The sequence below is a fragment of the Mustelus asterias genome, chromosome 9, assembly GCF_964213995.1.
Source record: "Mustelus asterias chromosome 9, sMusAst1.hap1.1, whole genome shotgun sequence".
Lineage (NCBI taxonomy): Eukaryota > Metazoa > Chordata > Chondrichthyes > Carcharhiniformes > Triakidae > Mustelus > Mustelus asterias.
Genome location: NC_135809.1, coordinates 32,793,618 through 32,818,349, shown reverse-complemented (window position 1 = coordinate 32,818,349; position 24,732 = coordinate 32,793,618). Strand labels below are relative to the sequence as shown.

At 41.6% G+C, this 24,732-nt stretch overlaps 1 protein-coding gene across 9 annotated transcripts in view; it reads right to left on the bottom strand.

Moving 5' to 3' along the window:
* Window positions 1-809: 809 nt before the first annotated feature.
* Window positions 810-24,732, bottom strand: part of ergic2 (ERGIC and golgi 2) — a 53,885-nt gene continuing 29,962 nt past the window's right edge. For 5 of the 9 annotated variants that reach the window (XM_078219917.1, XM_078219913.1, XM_078219915.1 and 2 more), the window contains exons 8-14: window positions 23,191-23,286; window positions 22,576-22,631; window positions 20,663-20,761; window positions 10,506-10,603; window positions 9,016-9,178; window positions 8,041-8,120; window positions 810-1,589 (exon numbers count right to left, since the gene is read on the bottom strand). In XM_078219917.1, the coding sequence (XP_078076043.1) occupies window positions 1,524-1,589; window positions 8,041-8,120; window positions 9,016-9,178; window positions 10,506-10,603; window positions 20,663-20,761; window positions 22,576-22,631; window positions 23,191-23,286 (658 nt within the window). In that variant the 3' untranslated portion in view covers window positions 810-1,523. The remainder of the gene's footprint in view (window positions 1,590-8,040; window positions 8,121-9,015; window positions 9,179-10,505; window positions 10,604-20,662; window positions 20,762-22,575; window positions 22,632-23,190; window positions 23,287-24,732) is intronic. The other 4 variants (XM_078219918.1, XM_078219920.1, XM_078219921.1 and 1 more) reach the window with 1 other exon arrangement.

Below are 24,732 nucleotides of genomic sequence, written 5' to 3'. Positions count from 1 at the left end.
ATGTACACGTCCTCATTCATTACTTTTAGACATTTCCCATGACAAAGAATTATTTAACATGAAAACAAAAGTAACAACCTTTTTAAAAATTACCAGATATCATTAAAATCTGCAGTACAGTTACTTTATGTATGTGCAAAATGTTTTGACAATTGAATCTATCTCAGGTATAGGAAAGTAGAATGAAAAGAATGTGTAACCATTACATGGTTGAGCAGGTTTGTCTTTTTAGATGCACAGTAAAAAAAGAGTGACTCATTTCCCACGATGAACACAGGATGTAAAATATATAATCATTTATGACAATGTTACCAGCCAGTTTCTTTGCCAAGGGGGCAAGTGGCGCTAAACTGACAACCATAGTCCAGTGACAGGTTGATCTGAGACTTTAATTAAAAAACACTTGAGATTATAAAATCAGAGGAATAACCCATTATGCAGAATACAATGGATCTACCTCGTTATCCGGATACACAGATTTCTTATGCCTGTCTGCACAGCATGCTATGCTCAATTTACTTACATGTTTTATTCAGTTTGTGTAACTAAATACACTGCTTCCTAACTCTGACTGAAGGGATGCTACACCGGTGTAAATGCAAACGGTAATGTACCTGAATCATGACTATTTCAAGGCTCACATACATACAATGATCTAGAACCCTGACACAACTTTCATGCATTGTTAAATCACCAACCTACTCTGTTTTTTAAAAAAATAAAGGACATGAGAAACATTTAGAAAAAAAAACATTCTATAATTGAGGGGCAACTGGTTCTAATTCAACTTAATGAATAGAATGAGGTGCTTTTAGCAGCGATAACCAAAGAATGGGTCAGTGATAGACCAATGCATCTGCGATTCAGAGACTAATTTACAGACAGTGTTCTGCCAATAAAAGAGAAGGAAAAATATTTTACAGGAAGAGAGTTAAGGAGCATGATGAACCCTTAATAACATGGTTATTCTTGCTATTAACATTATTGCCTTTAAGCAGGCAGGCTTTAGGGTGTCTTCTAATATTTTATTCTTAACACAGATTATTCAGTGACAGAATTATCCTGCACAGTACAACTGCTGTATTAATTTATTCCTACTATGCTTACAAAGAATCTGATATAAACCTGCCTGTGTACACATATTTTAGCAGTCCACAAAAACTGTAAAAACAAGTCCTTAGTGGATTTGTGACATTACAAATTGAATTGTATTGTGTAAATAAATCACCAGTCAGATTTCCAGTCATCTCATTTCCTGAAGTATGACCACAAAATACTGATTCTTTTCCCTTTTTATTTGAAACAAAGACACTGGATTAATTCATAACCAGTCCATCATATGGCGCTAATTATCTGACTTGACATGTCATCTCGACTGGTATTGAAACAGTGAAGAGACTAGAATGTAACCAACGATTTATTTAAACAAAGGCTGTGCAACCCAATTATGTTTTATTGCACACATTTAAAATCGAGGGGAAATCCAACAGATAGCTCTTGTTCCTCATCATCTCTGCTTGCCGTTAATGATCAAAGTCATCTGAAATCGGGAGGGAGTGATTATTCATGTGGCCATCAAGTACTGGGATCTGAAAAGCAAAACATACATTCAAAAGGTTTTGACCACCAAGAATGGTTTTATCATTTAAAAACAAGGAAGTTAAATGAGATTATACAAATATACAAAATTAGGTTGACAGGATATTTATTAACTGTGCTTTACAATTGGGCCCAGAGTAGTTTTTTTTCCCCCATAAGCCTTACTCTTTCAATAAGAGTTATTCATTTTGCAAATACCACTACTTGACAAGGTTTTGTGTCAAACTTTGTGCATGTTAATCAAAGGGATCTTTTTGTACAGCTCTAATTGTATTCAAATATAAGACTCAACTGAATTTATAGTGGAACTTACCACTGCGAATGTGACAGATTAGTGCAATAAGAAATCTGTGTAACTATAGTATAATGTATGTATGCATAACACAGCATCCGTTTAATTGCAGAAAACAATAAAAAACTGCAATAGATCGGTTCCAGTAAATTAAATGGTTCAGATTGTAACACACAACTGTTGAAACAATGGAATAAAACTTTCAATTAAAGCTATAAGCTGAAGAAAAACAAAGGCAAAGCTATGACATTAGTCTTCAATGGAGTTTAGTCCTGTAGTTGAAAATTTTGTAATTTCTAAGTTACCATCCCACTTACTATCTGCCACATGAGGGAGATCTGTTTTCATTTAAGCTTCTGTTATGAGATCACTTGAAGGGAAACAATGGAAAGGACTTCCTTTTGGGCTAGCACCATGCTAAGTGAACATGCAATAACAGGATAGCAAATAGATGGAGAGGACAAATTTAAGAATGCAGAGGCCACAATTCTCCCCCCCCCCCAAAGGAACAGGGGAGGGAATAAAAAATACTCTTCAGTTGAGTTCTGTTAATATGTCTCATTTTAATTATCACCATTGCTTTTTATAAATCCATTTTGTTCATTTTTGTGTCAACGGTCACATTCCTAACCAATATTATGCTCGAGATTCACATTTTGGTAGATCATGTTGGAATATTCCTATGAAAATTTCAACTGAGATCAAATGATTTTTTTCTTAGGTAAGAGTATTAAGGAATGTGGAACTAAGATGGGTAAATTGAGTCAAGGTACGGATGAGCCATGATCTCACTAAATAGCAGAATAGGCACAAGGAGCTGAATGGCCTACCTTTGCTCCTATGGACTAACAGGATGTGGTTAAACAATTCTCAACATGGCAGACTATTGACATCAATCATTTACTGTTTTCACTTGCTAAGTGGAGACTTGGCACTTCTGTATAGAAGTATGGGAAGGGAATCAATAGCTCTCTTAAAATATGGGCCAGGATTGAATGGCGGAGCAGACTCGATGGGCCAAGTGGTCTAATTCTGCTCCTATGTGTTATGATCCTAACATTTTTTTTAAAAAGCCACTTCAACTTAACCTTATCTACTGTGTTCTGTTTTGATCCCTCCTCTGTCAACTTCTGAAGATAGGTGAATTATCTATGGCATAATTACTAAAGAGTTATGGTAAAAGTCATAGGTCATGAGCAGTAGTGACCTTGGAAGCTAACTCAGTTCGAGTCCAAATTCCAAATTGCGTTCTTTCATGAAATTGCAGCCAGAAGTCCACAAACCTTGGACCCTGTATCTCTATCATTCTTTGTGTCACTTTCAGACTGGCGGTCGGCGGCGGGGGGGGGGGGGGGGGTTCCCATCCCATCGTAGAGGACTGGGGGGGGGCGGGGGGGGGGGGGGGGGGGTTCCCATCCCATCGTAGAGGACTGGGGGGGGGGCGGGGGGTGCAGTCCATTGATCTCGGGGGGGATTTTCCAATTTTGGGGTGAGTGCAGCTGGCAAGTCCAGCCCTAGAGGTTTGCTTTCAACTAAAGCACTTTTTGGCCACTTTATTAAATCAGATTTTAAAAAGTTCAGCCATTTCTATCTTTCCAAAACCCAAATTGTTAAATGAAAGAGTTGCAATCAAAACAATGCTCCAATATTTTTCCAATGCTCAATGCCTTTTTAGCATCACTTTTGCTATCACACTAAATGGATCTACTCAACGTTCTATTGTATTTGTCTCGATCATCATCTTTCTAGCCTTATTTATCATGCACTTTATTGTAGTCGTTATTTGGCTTGGAAATGATCCATTTTATTTCTTTTTAGTGACTTGTCATTCACCATTCCTTTGTTCAGGTTGCTGCATCTGTAGACTGTTAGACAGTTTTAAAACTATTTGATACCCTTCATTTTCTTTCCACTGGTCTGGTCAGAGTACATCTTTTATATTCACTTGACTCAACTGCTATTGGTTTCATAATTTCCTTGATATTATCATGAATATTATCATGGGCGGCACGGTAGCACAGTGGTTAGCACTGCTGCTTCACAGCTCCAGGGACCTGGGTTCGATTCCCAGCTTGGGTCACTGTTTGCACATTCTCCTCGTGTCTGCGTGGGTTTCCTCTAGGTGCTCCGGTTTCCTCCCACAGTCCAAAGATGTGCGGGTTAGGTTGATTGGCCATGCTAAAAATTGCCCTTAGTGTCCTGAGGTGCGTAGGTTAGAGGGATTAGTGGGTAAATATGTGGGGGTAGGGCCTGGGTGGGATTGTGGTCGGTGCAGACGCGATGGGCCGAATGGCCTCTTTCTGTACTGTAGAGATTCTATGAACCATTCTTCAGTGCTGCTTTGCCTGTGCCAAATTGATGGGATGCAAATTTCTTTAGCAGTTATGAAGATTCTGAAGAAAATGACCCAGAACAACCTTACCTCTGTTCTCAATAAATAAGTCCAGAGCATGAAAGTACCAAAGTTAAGCACTGGTTGACAGATTAACCAGAAAATCCCAAGGAAAGATGACATTGGAAATGTTCTTCTGAGGCTGGGATTAAGGCACATTATCTTAGGTTTCCAAATAAAGCTGTCAATTTGTCCATCGTAAATTAGACAGCCTGGATCGTAAAATGTATTAGAGCTTTGTTCCATTAGAACTCGCCAAAATTAGTATCTGCCTTATTTCCCATCTAAATTTTCAGCGGCTGGGGGAGGTACTTTTATCTTGGGTGGGTAATGGAAATGAGGTGGAAATGACATCAAATGCCCTATTTCTGTCATTTCTGCATCATCTTCCTTAGATTTTTTACCAGGTGTAGATGTAATTACAGGAATTGATGAAAACTTATTTTTGACTCATTTTCTAATGCTTCTTTAAAATAATTGTCAGTTATGCTACATGCTCCATCACAGACTCTGCACTATCACCTTTTTAAATAGGGAATCATTACAGATTGGCACTCGGTCATTAAAAGCATAATCAGTTGTGCACGGATGCATCGTATATGTTGTGGGTGCAATGTCTGCTGAAGCAAGCAATTTATTTACATTCCCAAAGAACAATCAGCACCACAATGACAGGTTACAGCACTTTATAGGGAGACAGCATTCCCAAAGGTATAAGACTCATAAATGTGCTCTTCCTTCTCAATGACATCTTCTATGAAAGAGTCGGTCAGACAGCCCTAATAGTCCCTATCATAAGATCTACTGCTGAAGTCTCAGGAGTTCCACACAATCCAATGTGGCTTGCAATATACTGCAGATAATGTTAATACACTGCTCCAGTTAAGTTAGGATTAATAGCAGACCGTAGAGTTAACAGATCAAATGCGGGCAAGGAAATCTGCTATTTATCGCCTACAACTCTCTCTAAAACGATGAATAAGCACTCCTCCCTGTTGAATATCACTTTGATATTCGAGGGTAAAGACTATATTCTGGGTGGGGGACTTTCATCACCAAGCGGCTCGGTAACACTACTACTTAACAAGCTGGCCAAGTTCCAAAGGACAAAGCTTGAAAGTCTGGGCTTGTGGCAGATGGTGAAAGAACTAACACCAGAGGAAAAATCTACTTGACCTCAGTCTCGCCAACCTCCCTGTGACAGATGCATCTACAGCATGTATTGTGAAGATACGCCCAACAGTGCTGTTAGGGAGGGAATTCTGGGATTTTGACCCAGCAACAATAAAGGAATGATGATATATTTCCAAGTCAAGTTGGTGTAAGACATGGAGGGAACGTGCAAGACGTGGTGTTGCCATATTCACCTTCTGCCCATGTTACAGATGCTGAAGATTGCATGTTTGGAAGGTGCTGTTGAAGAAAACTCGGAGAGTTGCCGCCACTGTGCAGTGGTGGAGGAAGTGAATGCTTAAAGTGGCGAATGATTTGCCAATCACTCAGGCAACTTTGATCTGGATGATTCCAAATTTTTTCAGAGTTGTTGGACATGAACTCATCTAGGCAAGTGAGGAGTATTTAATCACACTCTGGTGGAAAGGCATTGGTGAATCAAGAGATTAGTCACTCACCACAGAATTCCCAGTTTCTGACCTGCTCTTGTAGCCACAGTATTTATGCAATTTGCCCAGTTTAAGTTTCTGATTAGACACTTGTTGAAGATGATTATTGCCTGGCACTTGTGTGACACAAATGTTAACACTGCATTCAAAAGGTGGTTGACTCTCTGCCCTGCAAGTAGCCCTACGAGACTATTTATTTGGCAATGTTGTTCAGGCACTCCAAAATAGATGATATCTCGTAAACTGTCTTTCAATCGTGCAGCAACATTATTTCCCAAGTCTCCATTAACCAGCTCCTCAGCAGTGTTGTCCTAAACGCTTGAGGCTGAACCAAGTATTAAAATGATGCTGATCTTCAAAATTGTAGTGGGGTTTTGCACTCATGGTTCTTACCACTGTCTGTCAGGATAACACCTGACCAGAAATCAGGGCTCATTTAACAGAACGTATCCAACTCTGCCACATCTGAAACTACATTTGGTGCTGGCATGGGGTGAAAACTGTGGAAAGCTGCTCCACTGCCCACCATATCATGCTGTATTTTGATCAACACAAAAATAAATAATATAATTAAAAATATCTACAGGGAATCTGTGGTGTATTAACGAAAATTGAAAATGTGCTTGGTAGCGAAACCTCATTTTATGCAGAAAGGGTCACCTTTCTGTGTCTGCTTTGTGATTTTTATGACTAGTCTTTCAATATAATCGCTATGATTTATAATTGCATGCTTCCAAATGGTTAGAAAATCTATTAAAGATATCCTGAATAATTAAAAAAGTAGTTTATGAAATCAAACCCTGGATTCATTATTGCCTTGAAAATAAATTGATCATTCCTTGTGGTTCAGGATGAAGGTCCATAAGACCATAAGACCATAAGACATAGGAGCGGAAGTAAGGCCATTCGGCCCATCGAGTCCACTCCACCATTCAATCATGGTTGATTTCAACTCCATTTACCCGCTCTCTCCCCATAGCCCTTAATTCCTCGAGAAATCAAGAATTTATCAATTTCTGTCTTGAAGACGCTCAACGTCTCGGCCTCCACAGCCCTCTGTGGCAATGAATTCCACAGACCCACCACTCTCTGGCTGAAGAAATTTCTCCTCATCTCTGTTCTAAAGTGACTCCCTTTTATTCTAAGGCTGTGCCCCCGCGTCCTAGTCTCCCCTGTTAATGGAAACAACTTCCCTACGTCCATCCTATCTAAGCCGTTCATTATCTTGTAAGTTTCTATCAGATCTCCCCTCAACCTCCTAAACTCCAATGAATATAATCCCACGATCCTCAGACGTTCATCGTATGTCAGGCCTACCATTCCTGGGATCATCCGTGTGAATCTCCGCTGGACCCGCTCCAGTGCCAGTATGTCCTTCCTGAGGTGTGGGGCCCAAAATTGCTCACAGTACTCCAAATGGGGCCTAACCAGTGCTTTATAAAGCCTCAGAAGTACATCCCTGCTTTTGTATTCCAAGCCTCTTGAGATAAATGACAACATTACATTTGCTTTCTTAATTACGGACTCAACCTGCAAGTTTACCTTTAGAGAATCCTGGACTAGGACTCCCAAGTCCCTTTGCACTTTAGCATTATGAATTTTGTCACCGTTTAGAAAATAGTCCATGCCTCTATTCTTTTTTCCAAAGTGTACGACCTCGCACTTGCCCACGTTGAATTTCATCAGCCACTTCTTGGACCACTCTCCTAAACTGTCTAAATCTTTCTGCAGCCTCCCCACCTCCTCAATACTACCTGCCCCTCCACCTATCTTTGTATCATCGGCAAACTTGGCCAGAATGCTCCCAGTCCCGTCATCTAGATCGTTAATATATAAAGAGAACAGCTGTGGCCCCAACACTGAACCCTGCGGGACACCACTTGTCACCGGTTGCCATTCTGAGAAAGAACCTTTTATCCCAACTCTCTGCCTTCTGTCTGACAGCCAATCGTCAATCCATGTTAGTCACTCTAAAAGCACCCAACTTAAGCACAGGTACTCCTTGGGCTTAAGCCAAGAATCTCCAGTTTGGAAGTGAGCAGTTTGCTACTAACACACTCAGGGCACAAAGTTTAAAATGGGCCACTATTTTTATTTTGCGATGAAAGGACACAAGACAAATAAAGTCAACTTACAGATTTAGGTTTATATGCTCCAAGTTTGAAACGACAACAGATGACATCAACTAAAAAACCTGTAAGTCCATGTAGCATGCCTAAGGAAAGAATAGATCAAGCTATCATTCTATTACACTGATGCAATAATGCTGATTTGAATCTTAAGCAAAATACTACACAATATCCTTTATCTGCAGCTTATGACATTAAAACAGAAAGCAGCATGCAATTATTTTTCAAAGAAAAAAAGACATTGTTGAACTTTGTATCCCATTCCAGGGTCAACAGTCTTCCATATGTATGCCAAGTTTGAGTTTTAAGAGCAAGTGGATTGTTCACATGGCATATTTCCAGTGCCATCAGGAAGGGTGGGTAATATATATGTTAACAGGAGGATGCAATCAATCGTGGTCTAAATAGTAATAACTGGGTGATAGTTGTGCCTAGGGCACATTCCTAAGGAACTCCTCCTCAACCCCTGTGTGGTTGAGATGACTGGCTTCAAATGGCCTCTTTCGTGGCAGGTAGAACTCCAGCCAGTGGAGAGTTTTCACTTTAGTTACTATTAATGCCAGTTTTGATGGAGCTCTTTGCGGCCGCACTCAGTCGAGTGTTGCCTTGATATCAAGGAAAGTTACTCTCAACTCAATCTCTGAAACCTAACCAAGGTTCACGTTTGGAATGAGGTCCGCACCTGAATGATTCTGGTGGAATCCAAACTGAGCATCAGTGAGCAGATTATTGGTAGGTGCCACTCGATAGCATGACTAATGACTTCTTTCATCATTTTGCTGGTGATTGGGTATAAACTAATGGGAGCGTAATTGGTTGTATGAACTGAAAGGTGCTGATTTTAAGGATCAAGGGGTGTGTTATACCGCAGCCTTGAAAAATGAAGACAAAATAATTTTTCTGTAATTTTGAGAATATTGAAGCAGTAGACCCCAATTGCAGCCAATATATTTGTTGCTAGTGCAAAAAAAAAGTACTTGCCTGTTGTTGAGAATATTCCTCCAATAATTCCACACAATCTCACTAAGAATTGCCCTAAAGGCATGTGCTGCTCAGTCACTGTAACCATCAAGGAGCTGATGTCGTATTTTATGAAAATACCTGAAACGCCATGGCTGCCTGCTGCGTGGTTTATCACGCGTTCCTGGAGAAAGAGAATGGCTCACTGATGAATAACCTTGATACAATGTAGTGATGCACAAACTCACAGTTATCTGAAAACCCTCCATTTAGCTTCGTATTGCATCAGGTCATCTTCATCTTTCTTGCAAATTATGACTTGAGCCTTCAGGAGGAGCGAGTAGCCACCAACGCAATCATACAGATTAGAAGCTCCCATGTTCAACCTCCGGTAAATGCTGAATTTGACCAGGGATCATGTTGGGGCACCACAATTGACTACAGCCTTCCGAGATTAATTAGAGGAAAATCAGCCAGATTTCCCATTCCTGACCACTATCTTGGATTTGCACAGATTAAGTGATTGGGTAAGAATATGGCAGATGTAATATAATATGAATGAAGCTATACATTTTGATAGGAAAAATAGAAAAGATGACTATTTTCTTAATGGTGAGAGACTGGGAATGTTGGAATTCAGAGGGGAAATGATGTGCTTGTACATGAATCATAGAAAATTGATATCTAGATACCACAAGCTTCCAGGCAGAACCAAAACAAAGGCAGAGGTTAGAAAGGGATTCAGTAACTGTACTGGGGATGGGGAAGAGGCTTTATTGCACCAATGGTACAGTGACAGGAAGCTATCACAGGTTAATAAGCCATCATAGGTTAAATTATTGAATTTTCAGTAAAGCACAAGGTGTTTTTTACAACTAAATGTAATAGGTGATTGATATTTTAACAATTCCAACAGAAATAATTAAATAGCAGTTAACAACGGTGTGTGTCTCACAAGAAGTTGGCAAATATTTATCCATGTTTTAAGCTCCATTACAATGCTGCCTTAGCATTTGCTCATAGATCATAGAATCCCTACAGTGCAGGAGGCCATTTGGCCCATTGAGTCTGCACCAACCACAATCCCACCCAGGCCCTATCCCCGTAACACCACATATTTACCCTTCTAATCCCCTGACACTAAAGGGCAATTTAGCATGGCCAATCCAGCTAACCTGCACAGGTTTGGACTGTGGGAGGAAACCGGAGCACCCGGAGGAAATCCACACAAGTGTACATAGACAGTCATCCGAGGTTGGAATCGAACCCAGGTCCCTGGTGTTGTGAGGCAGCAGTGCTAACCATTGTGCCACCGTTCCGCTCCCCATGCAATTAGTCAAGTAAACACCAAAAAACGCATGTATATCAGAAGGATTTAAAAAATGAATTAACACCATGAACGGGAACAACAGGAATCTTCACCCACTACAGTGACTGCAAAATGGCTGAAACATATGACCCAGTTTAAGTGACATACCTGAATAATGAGATAAACCAAACAACTGACTTACCCTTTCTGTGACTGAATACTGATGTGTGTCTGCTGAGAACTTGTAGGTATTGAGTTTTGTTGGCACAATTGTGATGAAGTATTGGAACATTTGATTATCTAAAATACAAACATGGCATTTAAAGTAACTGCACGAACAAAACAAAATCTCACAACAAATATTATCCACCACAAAACTATAAAGTCCAAAATTCCATAATTCAAGAGAACAAACAAGTGACATGTTCTTGCATAGTAATAAGCCAATACCAATCTCCATCAGATCAGATGCACAACAATGAGCTTGGGTTAGTATCTCAACCATATAATCAAGTACAGATCAGGAAGTTACTGAGTGGAACCATCAATAACTTATGTGTGGTACAGGTTGTTGAACAGGCTGGACACAGCTACTAATTTGGTATATTACAGCGACACAGTGGTTAGCACTGCTGCATCACAACGCCAGGGACCCGAGTTGGATTCCTGGCTTAGGTCACTATCTGCGTGGAGGTTGCATGTTCTCCCCATGTCTGCGTGGGTTTCCTCCAGGTGCTCCAGTTTCCTCCCACAGTCCGAAGATGTGCAGGTTAGGTGGATTGGCCATGCTAAATTGCCTCTTAGTGTTAGGGGGACTAGCAGGGTAAATGCTTGGGGGTATGTGGATAGGGCCTGAGTGGGATTGTGGTCGGTGCAGACTCCATGGGCCAAATGGCTGCCTCCTGCACTGTAGGATTCCATGATTCTATAATGTCTAATTCAAGTACAAATATGCATGTGGCATGCCTGACATGGGCTGTCTTCTATCCACAAGACATTCAGGAAGACACATTTGCATGAAGTGTTGGAAGGTTATGTTGCTTGAGCAGAAAAATGCTGAACTTCAGCTGACCACACATTGCCCATACAGCAACAACTTGCATTGATTAGGTGCCTTTAACATGGTAAAATGTCCTAAAGCACTTCAGAGGCATTATAAAACAAAACATGACGACGAGCCACATAGGAGATATCAGGGCAGGTGACCGAAAGCTTGATCAAAGGGGCGGGTTTTAAGGAGCATCTTAAAGGAGGAAAGTAAGCTCGAGAGATGAAGAAGTTTAAGGAGGGAATTCCAGAACTTAGGGTTTAGGCAGCTGAAGGCTTGGCCATTAATGGTGGGGCAATTAACATCAGGGATGCTGAGGGCGGCTGAATTCAAGGAGTGCAGATATTTCAGGTGGGTTGCAGAAGTGGAGGAGATTACAGAGATAGGTGGAAGCCAGGCCATGGAGGGGTCAAAAACAAGAATGAGAGTTTTAAAATCAGGGCACCATTGAAGCAGGTGTCAAAATAGGTGAGAGAGTACAGGGGTGATGGGTGAACGTGATTTGGTGCAAGTCAGGACACAGACAGCAGAGATTTGGATAACTTCAAGTTCATAGGAGGTAGGATGTGGGAAGCCAGCCAGCAGAATATTGGAATAGTACAGTCTGGAGGCAGCATACATGGAAGAAGGTTTCAGCAGCAGAAGAGCTGAGGCAGGGGGCAGAGTTGGGCAATCTTATAAATGTGGAAACAGATGATCATAGTAGTGGCACAGATGTGTGATTGAAAGTTCATCTCGATATCAAATTTGACAGTGAGGTTACAAGTAGTCTGGTTCAACCTCATACAGTTGCCAGGGAAAGGAATGGAGTCAGTGGTTAGGGAATGGGCTTTGTGGTGAGGTCAAAGACAATGGCTTCCATCTTCCCAATATTTAATTGGAGAAAATTTCTGCTCATCCAGTACTGGATGTTGGACAAGCAGTCTGATAACTTAGAGATAGTACAGCAGTCGAGTGGTGGTGGTGAGGTAGAAGCAGATTTTGTCGGCCGGTGTCAATCAGGCTACTTTGCCGTGGATGATGTCGGGTTTCTTGAGTGTTGTTGGGGCTGCACTCATCCAGGCAAGTGGAGAGTATTCTATCACACCCTGATTTGTGCACTGTGGATAGTGGACAGGCATTGGGTAAACCACTTGCTGTAAAATTCCAAGCCTCTAACCTATTCTTGTAGTTGGACCAGTTTGGATTCTGGTTAACGGTAACCCTCCAGGATGTTGATCGTGGTGGATTCAGCGACGCTAATGAGATTGAGTATCAAGGGGAGATTGTTAGCGTTTTTTGTTGGAGAAGGTAATTTCTTAGTTCTTGGGAGGTGCAATGTTATTCTCCTTATGTCATTGGTGGGTGGAGGGGACAATCGATTAGGGAAATCCCGCCAGCATAAAAACTGTTTTGGAACTCCTGTTTAATTCTCCACCCCCTCCGCTGTTCCCGCCTCCCAAAAACGGGAGCAGAAAATCCCCCCCTCCCCATTATCAAGTCGTTAAAGCAACTAATCTAATTAAAGAACTGTCACAGACATCAAACCTGGAAATGAAAAGCATTAATAATCACATAAATTGCTGGGGATTTTCAGCAGGTCAGGCAGTGTTTGTGGAGTTAGAAACAGAGTTAATATTTCGGGTCTGACACCCATGTACTGATGATGGGTGACAGATCTGAAATGCAGATCACGGACGGATCTGTTGTATATCCCCACAATTTCTGTTTTGGTTTCAGATTTTCAGCATTTGCAATAATTTTGTTTTCTTCTCACACTGATAATCAGATCATTTTTAAAAACATTTACACAGTGGGTGGTGGGGGCCTGGAATGCGCTGCCAGGCAAGGTGGTGGAGGCGGACACACTTTAAGACTTATCTAGACAGCTATATGAACGGAGTGGGAATGGAGGGATACAAAAGAATGGTCTAGTTTGGACCAGGGAGCGGCACGGGCTTGGAGGGCCTGTTCCTGTGCTGTATTGTTCTTTGTTCTAGTGAAATCAGGATAGGTACATACAGATGGAGTGAAGGTAGAAGCTGAAATATCATGAAAAGATTTTTTAAATCTAATAATTAATCATAATTGATACATTTCACATTTCTTCAGGGTCAGTTCAGTTGTTTAGCCATTTATCATTCAGACTGCTGTCAAAAATAATAGTAACACAACATTGAACATAGTTTAACTTATAAGGGGTTGCTAGCAGAGATACAGGAGCAGAAAACTATTCCAGCCACCACAATGGCTGTAGCTGTTTGCCAGATCTGCTTTTGTCATTGTAGTGGGGGTGGGGTACATGGTACAGGCTGTGGCAGTGCAGTGAATAACAGACAGCAATTTCAGGATTTCTGTGCTCATTTGTGCTCACGCTAAATCCTCAAGTTGCAGTCAGATTCAGAGGGATATTGTTACTGAATGTTTGCCATAAACCCCCAAACACTACACACCACTACACACACACACACACACACACACACACACACACACACACACACACACACACACACACACGGCACTAATGGCCAGCAAAACATCAGGGCAGGGAGATCTAAAAAGATAATCCCAAGAATATACTAAGAAACTGAGAATGCCTGCAGTCACAAAGAAAATATAGCTGGAAACATAAAGCAGAACAATAAAGCATTTTTCAAGTTTGCCAAGAGTAAACAAAGAGTGCAAAGAGACATTGTGCCACTAGAAATGACAAGTGGAAGTGGTATCGGAAGACCGAGAAATTGCTGAAATACTTGACCAGTATTTTTCAACAGTGCACACTAACAAGATGGAAGTGGAAGTGCCGGAATTTGGGTAATATTTTATAGATGAAAGCAAAATCACGAGAGAGGACATACTGAGGGAGCCTAGGTATGGTAATGTAGTCAGTTGTGTTAATGGACTAATAATCCAAAGGTTTGGACTAATGATCCAGCGACATGAGCTCGTATCCCACAAAGGGAGCTGGAAAATTCAATTAATTAAATAACAAAATGGAATAAAAAGCTAATATTACCAACGGGGATCTATTGGTGGACTGTTGCAAAATCCCATCTTTTAAAAATTAATTCTTGGGATGTGAGCACCGCTGGCCAGGCCAGCATTTATTACTCATCCCCAATTGCTCTCGGGAAGGTTGCGGTTAGCTGTTTTCTTGAACCACTGCACCCTTGTGGTGTCAGCATATGTGACGACCTTTGACCCAGAAGCAGTGCAGTAAGGAAAAACTATAATTTCTTTATAATGTCTGTGGAATAGGTAATTGTTTTTGAGGCTGTTTGAAAAGGACTTTTAAGGGTTTGTATCAATTATAAAGGGATAAGAAATAATGGTTTTGTGACCTAGTGATCTGGAAGCAGTACCAACATTAAGGAAGGCTAGACAAAAATCATGTAGCCAAACACAACGGAGAGCTGCAAATACAAAGGAGGGCGACAAGCAGAAGATTGGAGGGTGAAAACCCAGATGCAGACACAAAGAGAAAGCAGCTGTAAAGGGGCAGAAATGTGAACATACACCAAATTCGAGTGAGGGGAAGAAGAAATTTACTCTCAGAAAGACTCAAGTTTTTCTCTTTGACAGAAAAGGAGACAGGAGCTCTTAGAGGCAAAAAGGTCTAAAACCTGGAAAGCTATGTGAACAGCTTGGAGATGCGAACAGCCGGATGTTTTCCCAGTAAGGGGCCAAACTATGAACTGAACCATTATCGGTTTGTGGTCTGAAAAGGAACTCTGGAAAATTACATCATCAGACTGATACGACTCGAGAGAGAGGGGGTTCGTAGGAGCATGTCTTGCTGCTGAGAATCATGCCCGTGAAAGTCTGAGGTGAAAACTGTTGTCAGATAAGACTCTGGACCTACTCTGAATAAAGAACAGCATATTATAAAGTTGTGTAGCTACATAATGCCACGTATGCTGAAGGGGAGTGCTTGTTGTTATGCAAGATGCCATCATGTGTGGACTATATAAAGTGAAAGCATCATTTGCCTGTTAATTCATGTTTAATTTGTGTTGATTCTGATTCACGTTAAAGTAAAACCTACAAAAAGTGAAAGATTATTAGTAATTCTTAATTTGGGGGTTGTTCGTTAACTTCAGTTATTTTGGTTTACGATTTCCAAACAGGGATTGTGATAACACCCATGGTGCTCTAGCAGTTTGATACAACTGAATGGCTTGCTAAGGCATTTTAGAGGACAGTTGAGAGTCAACCACATTGTTATGGATCTGGAATCTCATACAGGCCATACCAGGCAAGGGCAACAGATTTTCTCCCCTGAATGACCTTGGTAATGAGTTTCTATGATAAATCGGTGCATCTGGTTCACCAATGTCTTTGAGGGAAGGAGTCTACAGTCTTTACCTGGTCTGAGCCCAAATGTGACTCACCTTCAATCTCCAACCTAATTTGTGTTGTCTTTCAATTTACTACTTCATTCACCTACCAATCATCTGCATCAATCAGGCCTCACACTTACATAGGTTTCACCTCACCCTCACATTTCAGCACAGCTGCAAGCCCACCCCTGCAAAATGAAGTCATCATGACTGCTGCCAGGATACCAGACATTGACCTGTTGTAATAGTGTCTATGGTCACATACCAGCTGGATGTTGAGGATGTGAAATTCCTTTTAGTTCCAGCAGGGAGCAAAGTTAGCATGCAGCACCTGCAAAAGCAACGTATGTGCAGTCAATGGCACCCATTGATGGAATTCACTTGTGCTCTCACAGGAGCAGACTGAAACTGTGTTTGTTGGGTTCTACAGGTGTATGTTTACAATGTGTATCTGTAAATAAAAGCTTATAAATGTGTAAAGACTTGGCTTCAGTTCTATCCTTCACCACCTGGCTATCTAGAGTGTAACACTTACTGAGGCACAGACATCTCACACATTGTAGGAAAATTACTCCCTGAACAGCCTGAGGAAGGGAGTTATAGGCTTCTACTGAAAGCCCTTCTCTCCCTCCTTTTCTAGTAGCTGTGCTGTGGGGCCTGATGTTCTCCAATTTATGCAGTATTCCAAGGGAAATGCCTACTCCTGCACCCATGTCTGGGAGCAACCAATTTGTGTAGAAGCTTTGAATCATAGAATCCCTACAGTGCAGAAGGAGACCATTCGGCGCATCGATCGTGCACCAACAACAATCCCACCCAAATCCCATCCCTGTAACCCCATGTATTTACCCTACTAACCCCCCTGACACTAAGGAACAATTTAACATGGACACTCCACCTAACCTGCACATCTTTGGAATGTGGGAGGAAACTGGAGTACCAGGAGGAAACCCATACAGACATGGGGAGAATGTGCAAACTCCACACAGACAGTGACCCAAGCCAGGAACCGATCCCGGGTCCCTGGCGCTGTGAGGCTGCAGTGCTAACCACTGTGCCACCGTGCTACAACAAAAAGTCTTTTAGCACCTGCCACATTACTCTACGTAGACTTTTGCAACTTGAAACAACTACAGGATGCACAAAATGCTTGCAGACTCGTAAGCAACAGCCAAAAGTAATTGATAATCCTTTAGATAGTATTAGGAAAGAATCCTTCTGAATACTGAATCTGTGTTCAGCCATGTGAAGTTAAAAAGAGGCACTGGTAAGACTACTGAATTCCAAAATGGCATTGGTGAAATCAAATCAGCGATATATTTCAATTAATGTTCTTGATCTGGCTGTGCTGCTTACATCTAGCAGATGCTCATTGTGTGCATTAACAGTTGCATCAATGTAACAGCACACAATTCACCCCACAAGTGTGCACATGGCACAGAATCTATTTTGGAGCTCCAAAGGCATTCATATCATTCAAAAAATAGGCACTAACAAGTGGAATTTCATGCTCAGATCTGGCATACTCTGTATTAATATCTAATATAAATGCAGGTACATTCCAGAAGCTGTGTGTTCATTCTATGGCAAGTCCCTTGCTGACAGTGATAATGGAATAGACCTTTGGAATAACGTATAGCCACGTTCAATAGAGAAAATATTGTTGAGTAGATAGCTTGGTGGGTTTTGTATTACCTTAATGAATTAGTAATGTTTCATACCTACATTAAAAGCTTTAAGTCTTCAGCTTAGTCAAGAAGTTGAGTTGACTAAGTTTTCCCAAATTGCGTTGCCATTTTCACTTATACATTGTTTGCACTCTGACTACACTCTCGATGTGCAGATGCCGGCGTTGGACTGGGGTAAACACAGTAAGAGTTTTAACAACACCAGGTTAAAGTCCAACAGGTTTATTTGGTAGCAAATGCCATTAGCTTTCGGAGCGCTGTCCCTTCGTCAGATGTCAGATATCCACTCCATCTGATGAAGGAGCAGCGCTCCGAAAGCTAATGACATTTGCTACCAAATAAACCGGTTGGACTTTAACCTGGTGTTGTTAAAACTCTTACTACACTCTCGGCCAGCTGCAGCCGAATTTTGCTGCTGGGATGACTGCTGCCATTATCAGAAGCCGAGGCGGTGATGAGAGAATGAGGCCAGAGAACCAGGAGCTGGAGCTCAGGGCAAGGAGCCCGACCTCGTGGTTTGGCCAGGACAGGACAGACATCGCCACTTGGAGAGGTACCATGATGGTTTGGAATGGGAAGCTGCCGACCAGATGGTGAAGTGTGAGTAACTGCCCCTGTAGATCGTCAGGAAGCTATCTCAGTTCGGAGGAGAGAGACTGAGAGTGATCAAGACCGGGAGGGAAGAGTCGAGACCAAGAGGAGGGGAGGGAGAGAGAGAGAGAGAGAGAGAGAGGGGGGGGGGGGGGGGGGGAGAGGAGAGAGAGAGAGAGAGAGAGAGAGGGGTGGGGGGGGGGGGAGAGAGAAAGAGAAAGGGGGGAGAGAGACGGGGGGGGGGAAGAGAGGGGAGAGAGAGAGAGCGAGGGGGCAGAGAGAGAGGGGGCAGAGAGAGAGAGAGAGGAGGAGAGGGAGGAGGGTGGAGAGGGTGGAGAGGGTGGAGAGGGAGGAGAGGGAGGAGAGGGTGGAGAGGGCGGAGAGGGCGGAGAGGGCGGAGAGGGCGAGGGGGGAGTGTGGAAGGTAATGGGAAAGGCGAGAGGGAGAGTGAGTGGGAAAGGCGAGAGAGAGTGGAAAAGGCGAGAGAGAGAGAGAGATTGGAACAGGCGAGAGAGAGAGAGTGGAAAAGGCGAGAGAGAGAGAGAAAGTGAATGGAAAAGGCGAGAGAGAGTGAGTGGAAAAGGCGAGAAGGAGAGAGAGAGAGAATGAGTGGAAAAGGCGAGAGAGAGAGAGTGGAAAAGGCGAGAGAGAGAGAGAGAGAGTGGAAAAGGCGAGAGAGAGAGAGAGTGGAAAAGGCGAGAGAGAGAGAGAGAGAGTGGAAAAGGCAAAAGAGAGAGAGTGATTGGAAAAGACGAGCGAGAGAGAGAGTGGAAAAGGCGAGAGAGAGAGAGAGAGAGAGTGGAAAAGACGAGAGAGTGGAAAAGGCGAGGGAGAGAGAGAGAGAGTGAGTGGAAAAGGGAGAGAGAGAGAGAGAGAGAGAGTGGAAAAGGCAAAAGAGAGAGAGTGATTGGAAAAGACGAGAGAGAGAGTGGAAAACGCGAGAGAGAGAGAGTGGAAAAGACGAGAGAGTGGAAAAGGCGAGGGAGAGAGAGAGAGAGTGGAAAAGGCAAAAGAGAGAGAGTGATTGGAAAAGACGAGAGACAGAGAGTGGAAAAGGCGAGAGAGAGAGAGTGGAAAAGGCGAGAGAGAGTGGAAAAGACGAGAGTGGAAAAGACAAAAGAGAGAGAGTGATAGGAAAAGACGAGAGAGAGAGAGTGAGTGGAAAAGGCGAGAGAGAGAGTGGAAAAGGCAAGAGAGGGGGAAAGGCAAGAGAGGGAGGGGGAAAGGCGAGGGGGGGGGAAGACGAGAGAGAGAGAGAGAGAGAGACAGATCGGGGAGCACAAATGGGATAAGAGATCGAGAGGGAATAAGAAGGTATGGAGAGAGAGAGGAAGAGGGAGACAGAGTGGGGAAGGAAAGCAGGGAACACATTTTACGAGTGTTGTGAGACAGAAGCTGTACTCCTTGGGGCTTGATAGGTGATTTAGTGTTACCTAATTTCAATGTATAGAGTATTTTTGTTGTATTGTGATTTATCTTATTCTGCAATATATTCCAGCCAGGAATGTGCAGTGCTGCACATATACGGTACAGTACCCGAACACTGGTTTTTCCCAGCACAAAATTCCCAAATGAACCTAACTGATTCCTGTGGGAACCCATCATTCACTTAACGTTATTTTCAGGAATGTGACCACAACATTAAATGAGGACGCACTGTACCTTCTTCCTATATCTGTAAGTCTCATTCCCTGTAAATGCAGGAATTCATATGATGTGGAACATTTGTCATTGACATTTTTCTCTACTATTTAAGTGGATTTGTATACATGAATTTGCATTAAATGTTCTAAAATGTGTAAATGGAGAAAAGTGAGGTATTTTGTACATGATCAGATTTTGAATCCATATGATCTGCATGTCAATGAAAACATCAGTGTTGCAAGGTTCAATTTCTTGCACTTTAATTGATGTTCTCATAATAGTTCTGATAATTTATTCCACAGACAACGCGATGATCAGTTTTGAATGTCTTATTTGGGCACATGTAATAAAAAACAGTTGGCAGGAAGAAGGATAAAAGGAGAAGAAATTCAGGAAACTAAGATAATATGTAAGATCGGAATGTAAAATAGCCTTTTCCTTGCATGGAAGTGAACTTTTCGTAGCTTCCACTTATAGTAAGAGTCCTTTCGCGTAACACATTTCAAACGTATTTGTTTGAAAAATCTTCCACCACCATGACACAAAAGTGCAATTAAAAGATTCAAGTAATATTTTAGTCTTTCTTTCCAAAATAATATTTTTTTTATAAATGCAGATTACTCTGTGCACATGCACCAAATGGAGATACTAAAATATCACAAGTAACTGAATATTTCTCGGCCATCTTGTAACATCCTGTTCCTCTTTATTCAAGGTCAATGGGCTGTTACCATCTTCCCTGGTACCACATTTAAGGAGTAGTTTCTACTTTCAGCTTCCCAACTTCATAAAAGTACAACGTTCTCATCAAATCAGTGCAAGAACATGTCACACAGAAAGGCAAGATGTACATTCGAACTGCGAGTTCTCAATTAAACCATTGACTTGAATTTCTCAGTTGGAATCATGGCGAAGTAAGTGAGCGGTGAAACCACAAGCAGCTGAGAAAGAGACAGGGTAGTGGGGAGCACACAAACTAATAAAATGGATGGAAGACTTCCTCCACTTGCTTCTTACACACAACGTATAAATAATATGTTAGTTTTAAACAAGAATTAAAGAAACTCACGATCTATGGCAATTTTTTCTGTTCCATCCAGTGGATTGATAAGTCCCGGAATTGGTTCTCCAAATGAGTAATGATCTATTCGGTGTGAAAAGTTGTATACTAAAGACAAACACAGGAAACTTGTTACACTATCAGTCTGCCCTTTACAACAACTAAGCTATGGATTCTATAAACAAACACATTTTCAAAAATCTAATGCTCTTGCTTTCCACATACAGGTTGTTCTTCAAAACAAAATCTACTCTGGTAGAAACAAAACAGAACTAGGAGAAAGCAAATATTTAGAGTGCTTCAAAATAAGGGGCAGCACAGTGGTTAGCACTGCTGCCTCTCAGTGCCAGGGACCCAGGTTCAATTCTGGCCTTGGGTGACTGTCTATGTGGAGCTTGCACGTTCTCCGTGTCTGTGTGGGTTTCCTCCGGATGCTCCGGTTTCCTCCCACGGTCCAAAGATGTGCAGGTTAGGTTGATAGCGACAATTAAGCATGGCCTTAGTGTCAGATGGACTAGCAGGGTAAATACATGGGGCGATGTGGATAGGATCTGGTTGGGATTGTTACTGGTGCAGGCTCGATGGGCTGAATGGCCTCTTTCTGCACTGTAGGGATTCTACGAAATAGAGCATTTGATATATTTTTCTCACTGCTACCTTTCCCCAATATATCAGTGCACAAACGCTTTTTTTTTTAAGCTGGCCAAAATTGGACATGTGAAAGGTTAATTTTGACATGTAGCAAGTTGAATTGCAATTTTAAACCCTAAAGTAGCAGAACATTCATAAAGTACAAGCAGTATTTAAGCTAAAGAGTACCTCCATGTGGTTAAAAGCATTACTACAGTTGAAGTTTCCCTATTTTCTTTAACCTGCAATTACATCCTACAGAACATATAGCTTTAGATTTCGTATTTTGTAAAAGTAAAAGAAGGAAGAGCTAAAGAAAGAATTCCCCTTAAATAATTAGGGTCGGCAAAATTATAACACTGCAGTACAGTAAAAGCAGCCTTCAATATATAGCATGAATAGCTCTTGCGCTTATTTTCATTCAAATGTTTGCCACAAAGGCAGACAAATGGTGATCACTATATCGATCAGCAAAGACTCAGGCTTGAGTTAACTGGTCTCAGTGGTAGGGGTGGATAATTGACCATAATGCCTTTGGCCTGGGGAAAGGGGAGTGCGAAATCAGTCAAAGTTCCCGACGAGATGTCGATCAAATGACTGCTGTTAGAAAGTACATGTGTAGATTTCCACTGGTTTAGCTATGACGCTTCCCCATATATGAAGAACCACTTCCGTTAGATACGATGGACAGCCAGCAGTGCAATTGCACCCAGATTGATTCTGTCTTTGAGGGGAAAGTCAGACTCGATTTTCCGATCTCATGTTTATGCACCTTTCATGATCTCATGTTGCCCCAAAGCACTTTTCAGCCAATGAACAACTCTCTGACGTGCAGCCACACTGTTGTGGGAAACGCAGCAGCTAATATGTGCACAGATAGTTCCCACAAACAGCAGAGTGATAATGATCAGACAATTGGTTTTTAGGGATATTAGTATAGCAATAAATACTGGCCAGACCTCTCCTGCTCTCTTCAAGTAGTGCCACGGGATCTTTTATGTCCATCCAAGGCGGCAGAGGAGCGGTGACAGCGGTTCCAACAGAGTAGCGTCCCCTCAGTATTGCACTGGAGTGTCAGATCAGATTTTATGTTCAACTCTCTGGAGGGGTATTTGAACCTACAATATTCCGACTCAGGAGTGAGCGAAAGCTGAAAAGAGCAACAAAAACCCCACTACCTTGCAGCCTAATAGTATAATGTCCTCGTTAAGCATTGCGTATTTAGCCAAATTTCATTGAATTACTACATCAATCCATCTGCAACATATTAATAAGAATCTGTAAGCACTTACCATCATGACTAATGAGAGCTGCCATATGTGCGTGACCTCGAGGGTGAGGAATTGCCCTGATAGTATAGAGAAAATTTCTATTACAAATTATGAAAGTCCTTTTGAGACACAACCTAGCTATAATGTACAGTTCCTCAAAATCCAGTTCCTTTACCATTGTACGATGTGAAAACCCAAAGTATTATGACAATTATTGACAGAACTAGTAGCTAAGGCAATCTGAAAAAGGGTTCTCTGTTCATTTCATGCATTCTATGAAGTTTACCTAGATAGTCAGGGCAAGCAAGATACGGGACTGCAAGGGGCGTGGGATGCCGAGGAGACAACCCAGAGGGCTGCGGACAATCCTATTCTTAAGTTTGTTTAAGGCTGAAATACAACAGATTTTTGGTCTCCGAGTGAATCAAAGGATATGGGGAATGGGCGGTAAAAGTGGAGTTGGGGGCTGAAGATCGATTACAATTGTACTGAATGGCAGAGCATATTTGAGGGGCTGTATAGTCTATTTCTTTATGTTCTTATGCAAGTGTGTTAACAGCTGGCTATGGCTGACACCAGTCAAAACTAGACCATTTGTTTCATTAAAGATGTTAACAATAGGATAAATGCACATACTTGCCCACAGTTATGTGAAAATTTCCTGCTACTTTGTTGACATACAAGTGTCCATGTATCCTGCAGGCATCATGTGGATGGGATATTCTGTCTTCCCTGAAAGAAAATAAGTCATTTTCATTGTGGTCACTAAATGTAGCAATCACAGCACACTTTGTTGGGTGTAAACCCAGAGTAGAAAATCTAATTATGATGTTACACTAATCAGCAATCTCAGAGAGTAGTTGCTTCTTGGAACTGGAAGTGTTTCAATATTGTGCCAGGATATGACAACCTGCGGTCAGGTTAAAAATCAATGGTGAAATCTCAATTACAATTAATTCTTCTATTTAGAGATCCTTTGTCCAAGATTAATTTTGATCTACTAGTCAGCTATAATAATCAATTAGATTGCTGGCTAAATTGTCAAACATAATCCACTACAAATAGAATACACGTTAGAAGCTTCAGAGTGGTTTTGAGATGTACCCACATAATTTTTAATCTACCTGAGAGAGGTTTATTTAGAAGCTTAGGGGGGAAAAAAACTTTCCAAGTCACTTTTTTATTATCAGGAATAATTTAATAAAGTTTCATTCAGAGGTGCTAACAAATATTTGGTCAAGTGGCACAATCTCGGACAGCAATTTGTTAAAGGACCATAAAGCAACTCAATTGTTTATTTTTAACAATAGAACTTGTGCCACGTACATTTACTTAAAATATCAAACTATAAACCAGATTAGCACTTGCTTCCATAAATCAGTTGTGCATCAGCTCTGGATGTCTGAACAGCCCTACAACCACTAATCTTCACCATCCATGTGCAATGGAGATAGGATGACCAATCTGTTTTCAATGAGACATACTTGAGCTATTGGTTTCTGGTAGCTGCAGATCCCATAACATTCCTGATCATTCAGTATTCCCATATCTTTTCTCATTATGAACTAAGTACGGCAAAGATGGCTTAGTTACTTCATTGCAGTTAATGTAAGCCTACTTTAATAAATAAACCAAACTTTTAGTAGGTAATATTGATCACATACCGTAAGCACCATACAAAAGACTTGTTAACTGGGATGACAGCCCTGTTACTTGCTTCTTTTATTGGTCTATTGTTTAGTTAAAGGAACATAAAGAACTTGTTGTGGCTATTTGGCTCAGTTAGGAGTGGGATGCTAATAATGCCAAGGTCGCAGGATCGATTTCCTGCACTGGCCAGTGTGTTTGTTCCAAAGGAAATTGTATAATAGACTTATTCCTTGGAGAGGGAGCATGTAGTGTCTGCCGGTGCGCAACCAGCAGCCACTGCAGGGGCTAGAGAACATCATCAGCCTCTGAAATCACATTTTAATATAATTTAAGTTTCTTTCAAAGTTTTGTCTTTTTATTACAGTGTCCCTTCAAGGGAATGTCAATTAATCAGTTTATTTATTTTATTATGTTTTTTAAAGAGTAGAAAAGACTTGTTCCCTGGAGAGGAAGCATGCGGTGTCAGCTGCTATGCTAGAGGCCTACTGCAACTGGTGGGAACCACAGGGGCTGGAGTACATTATAAGC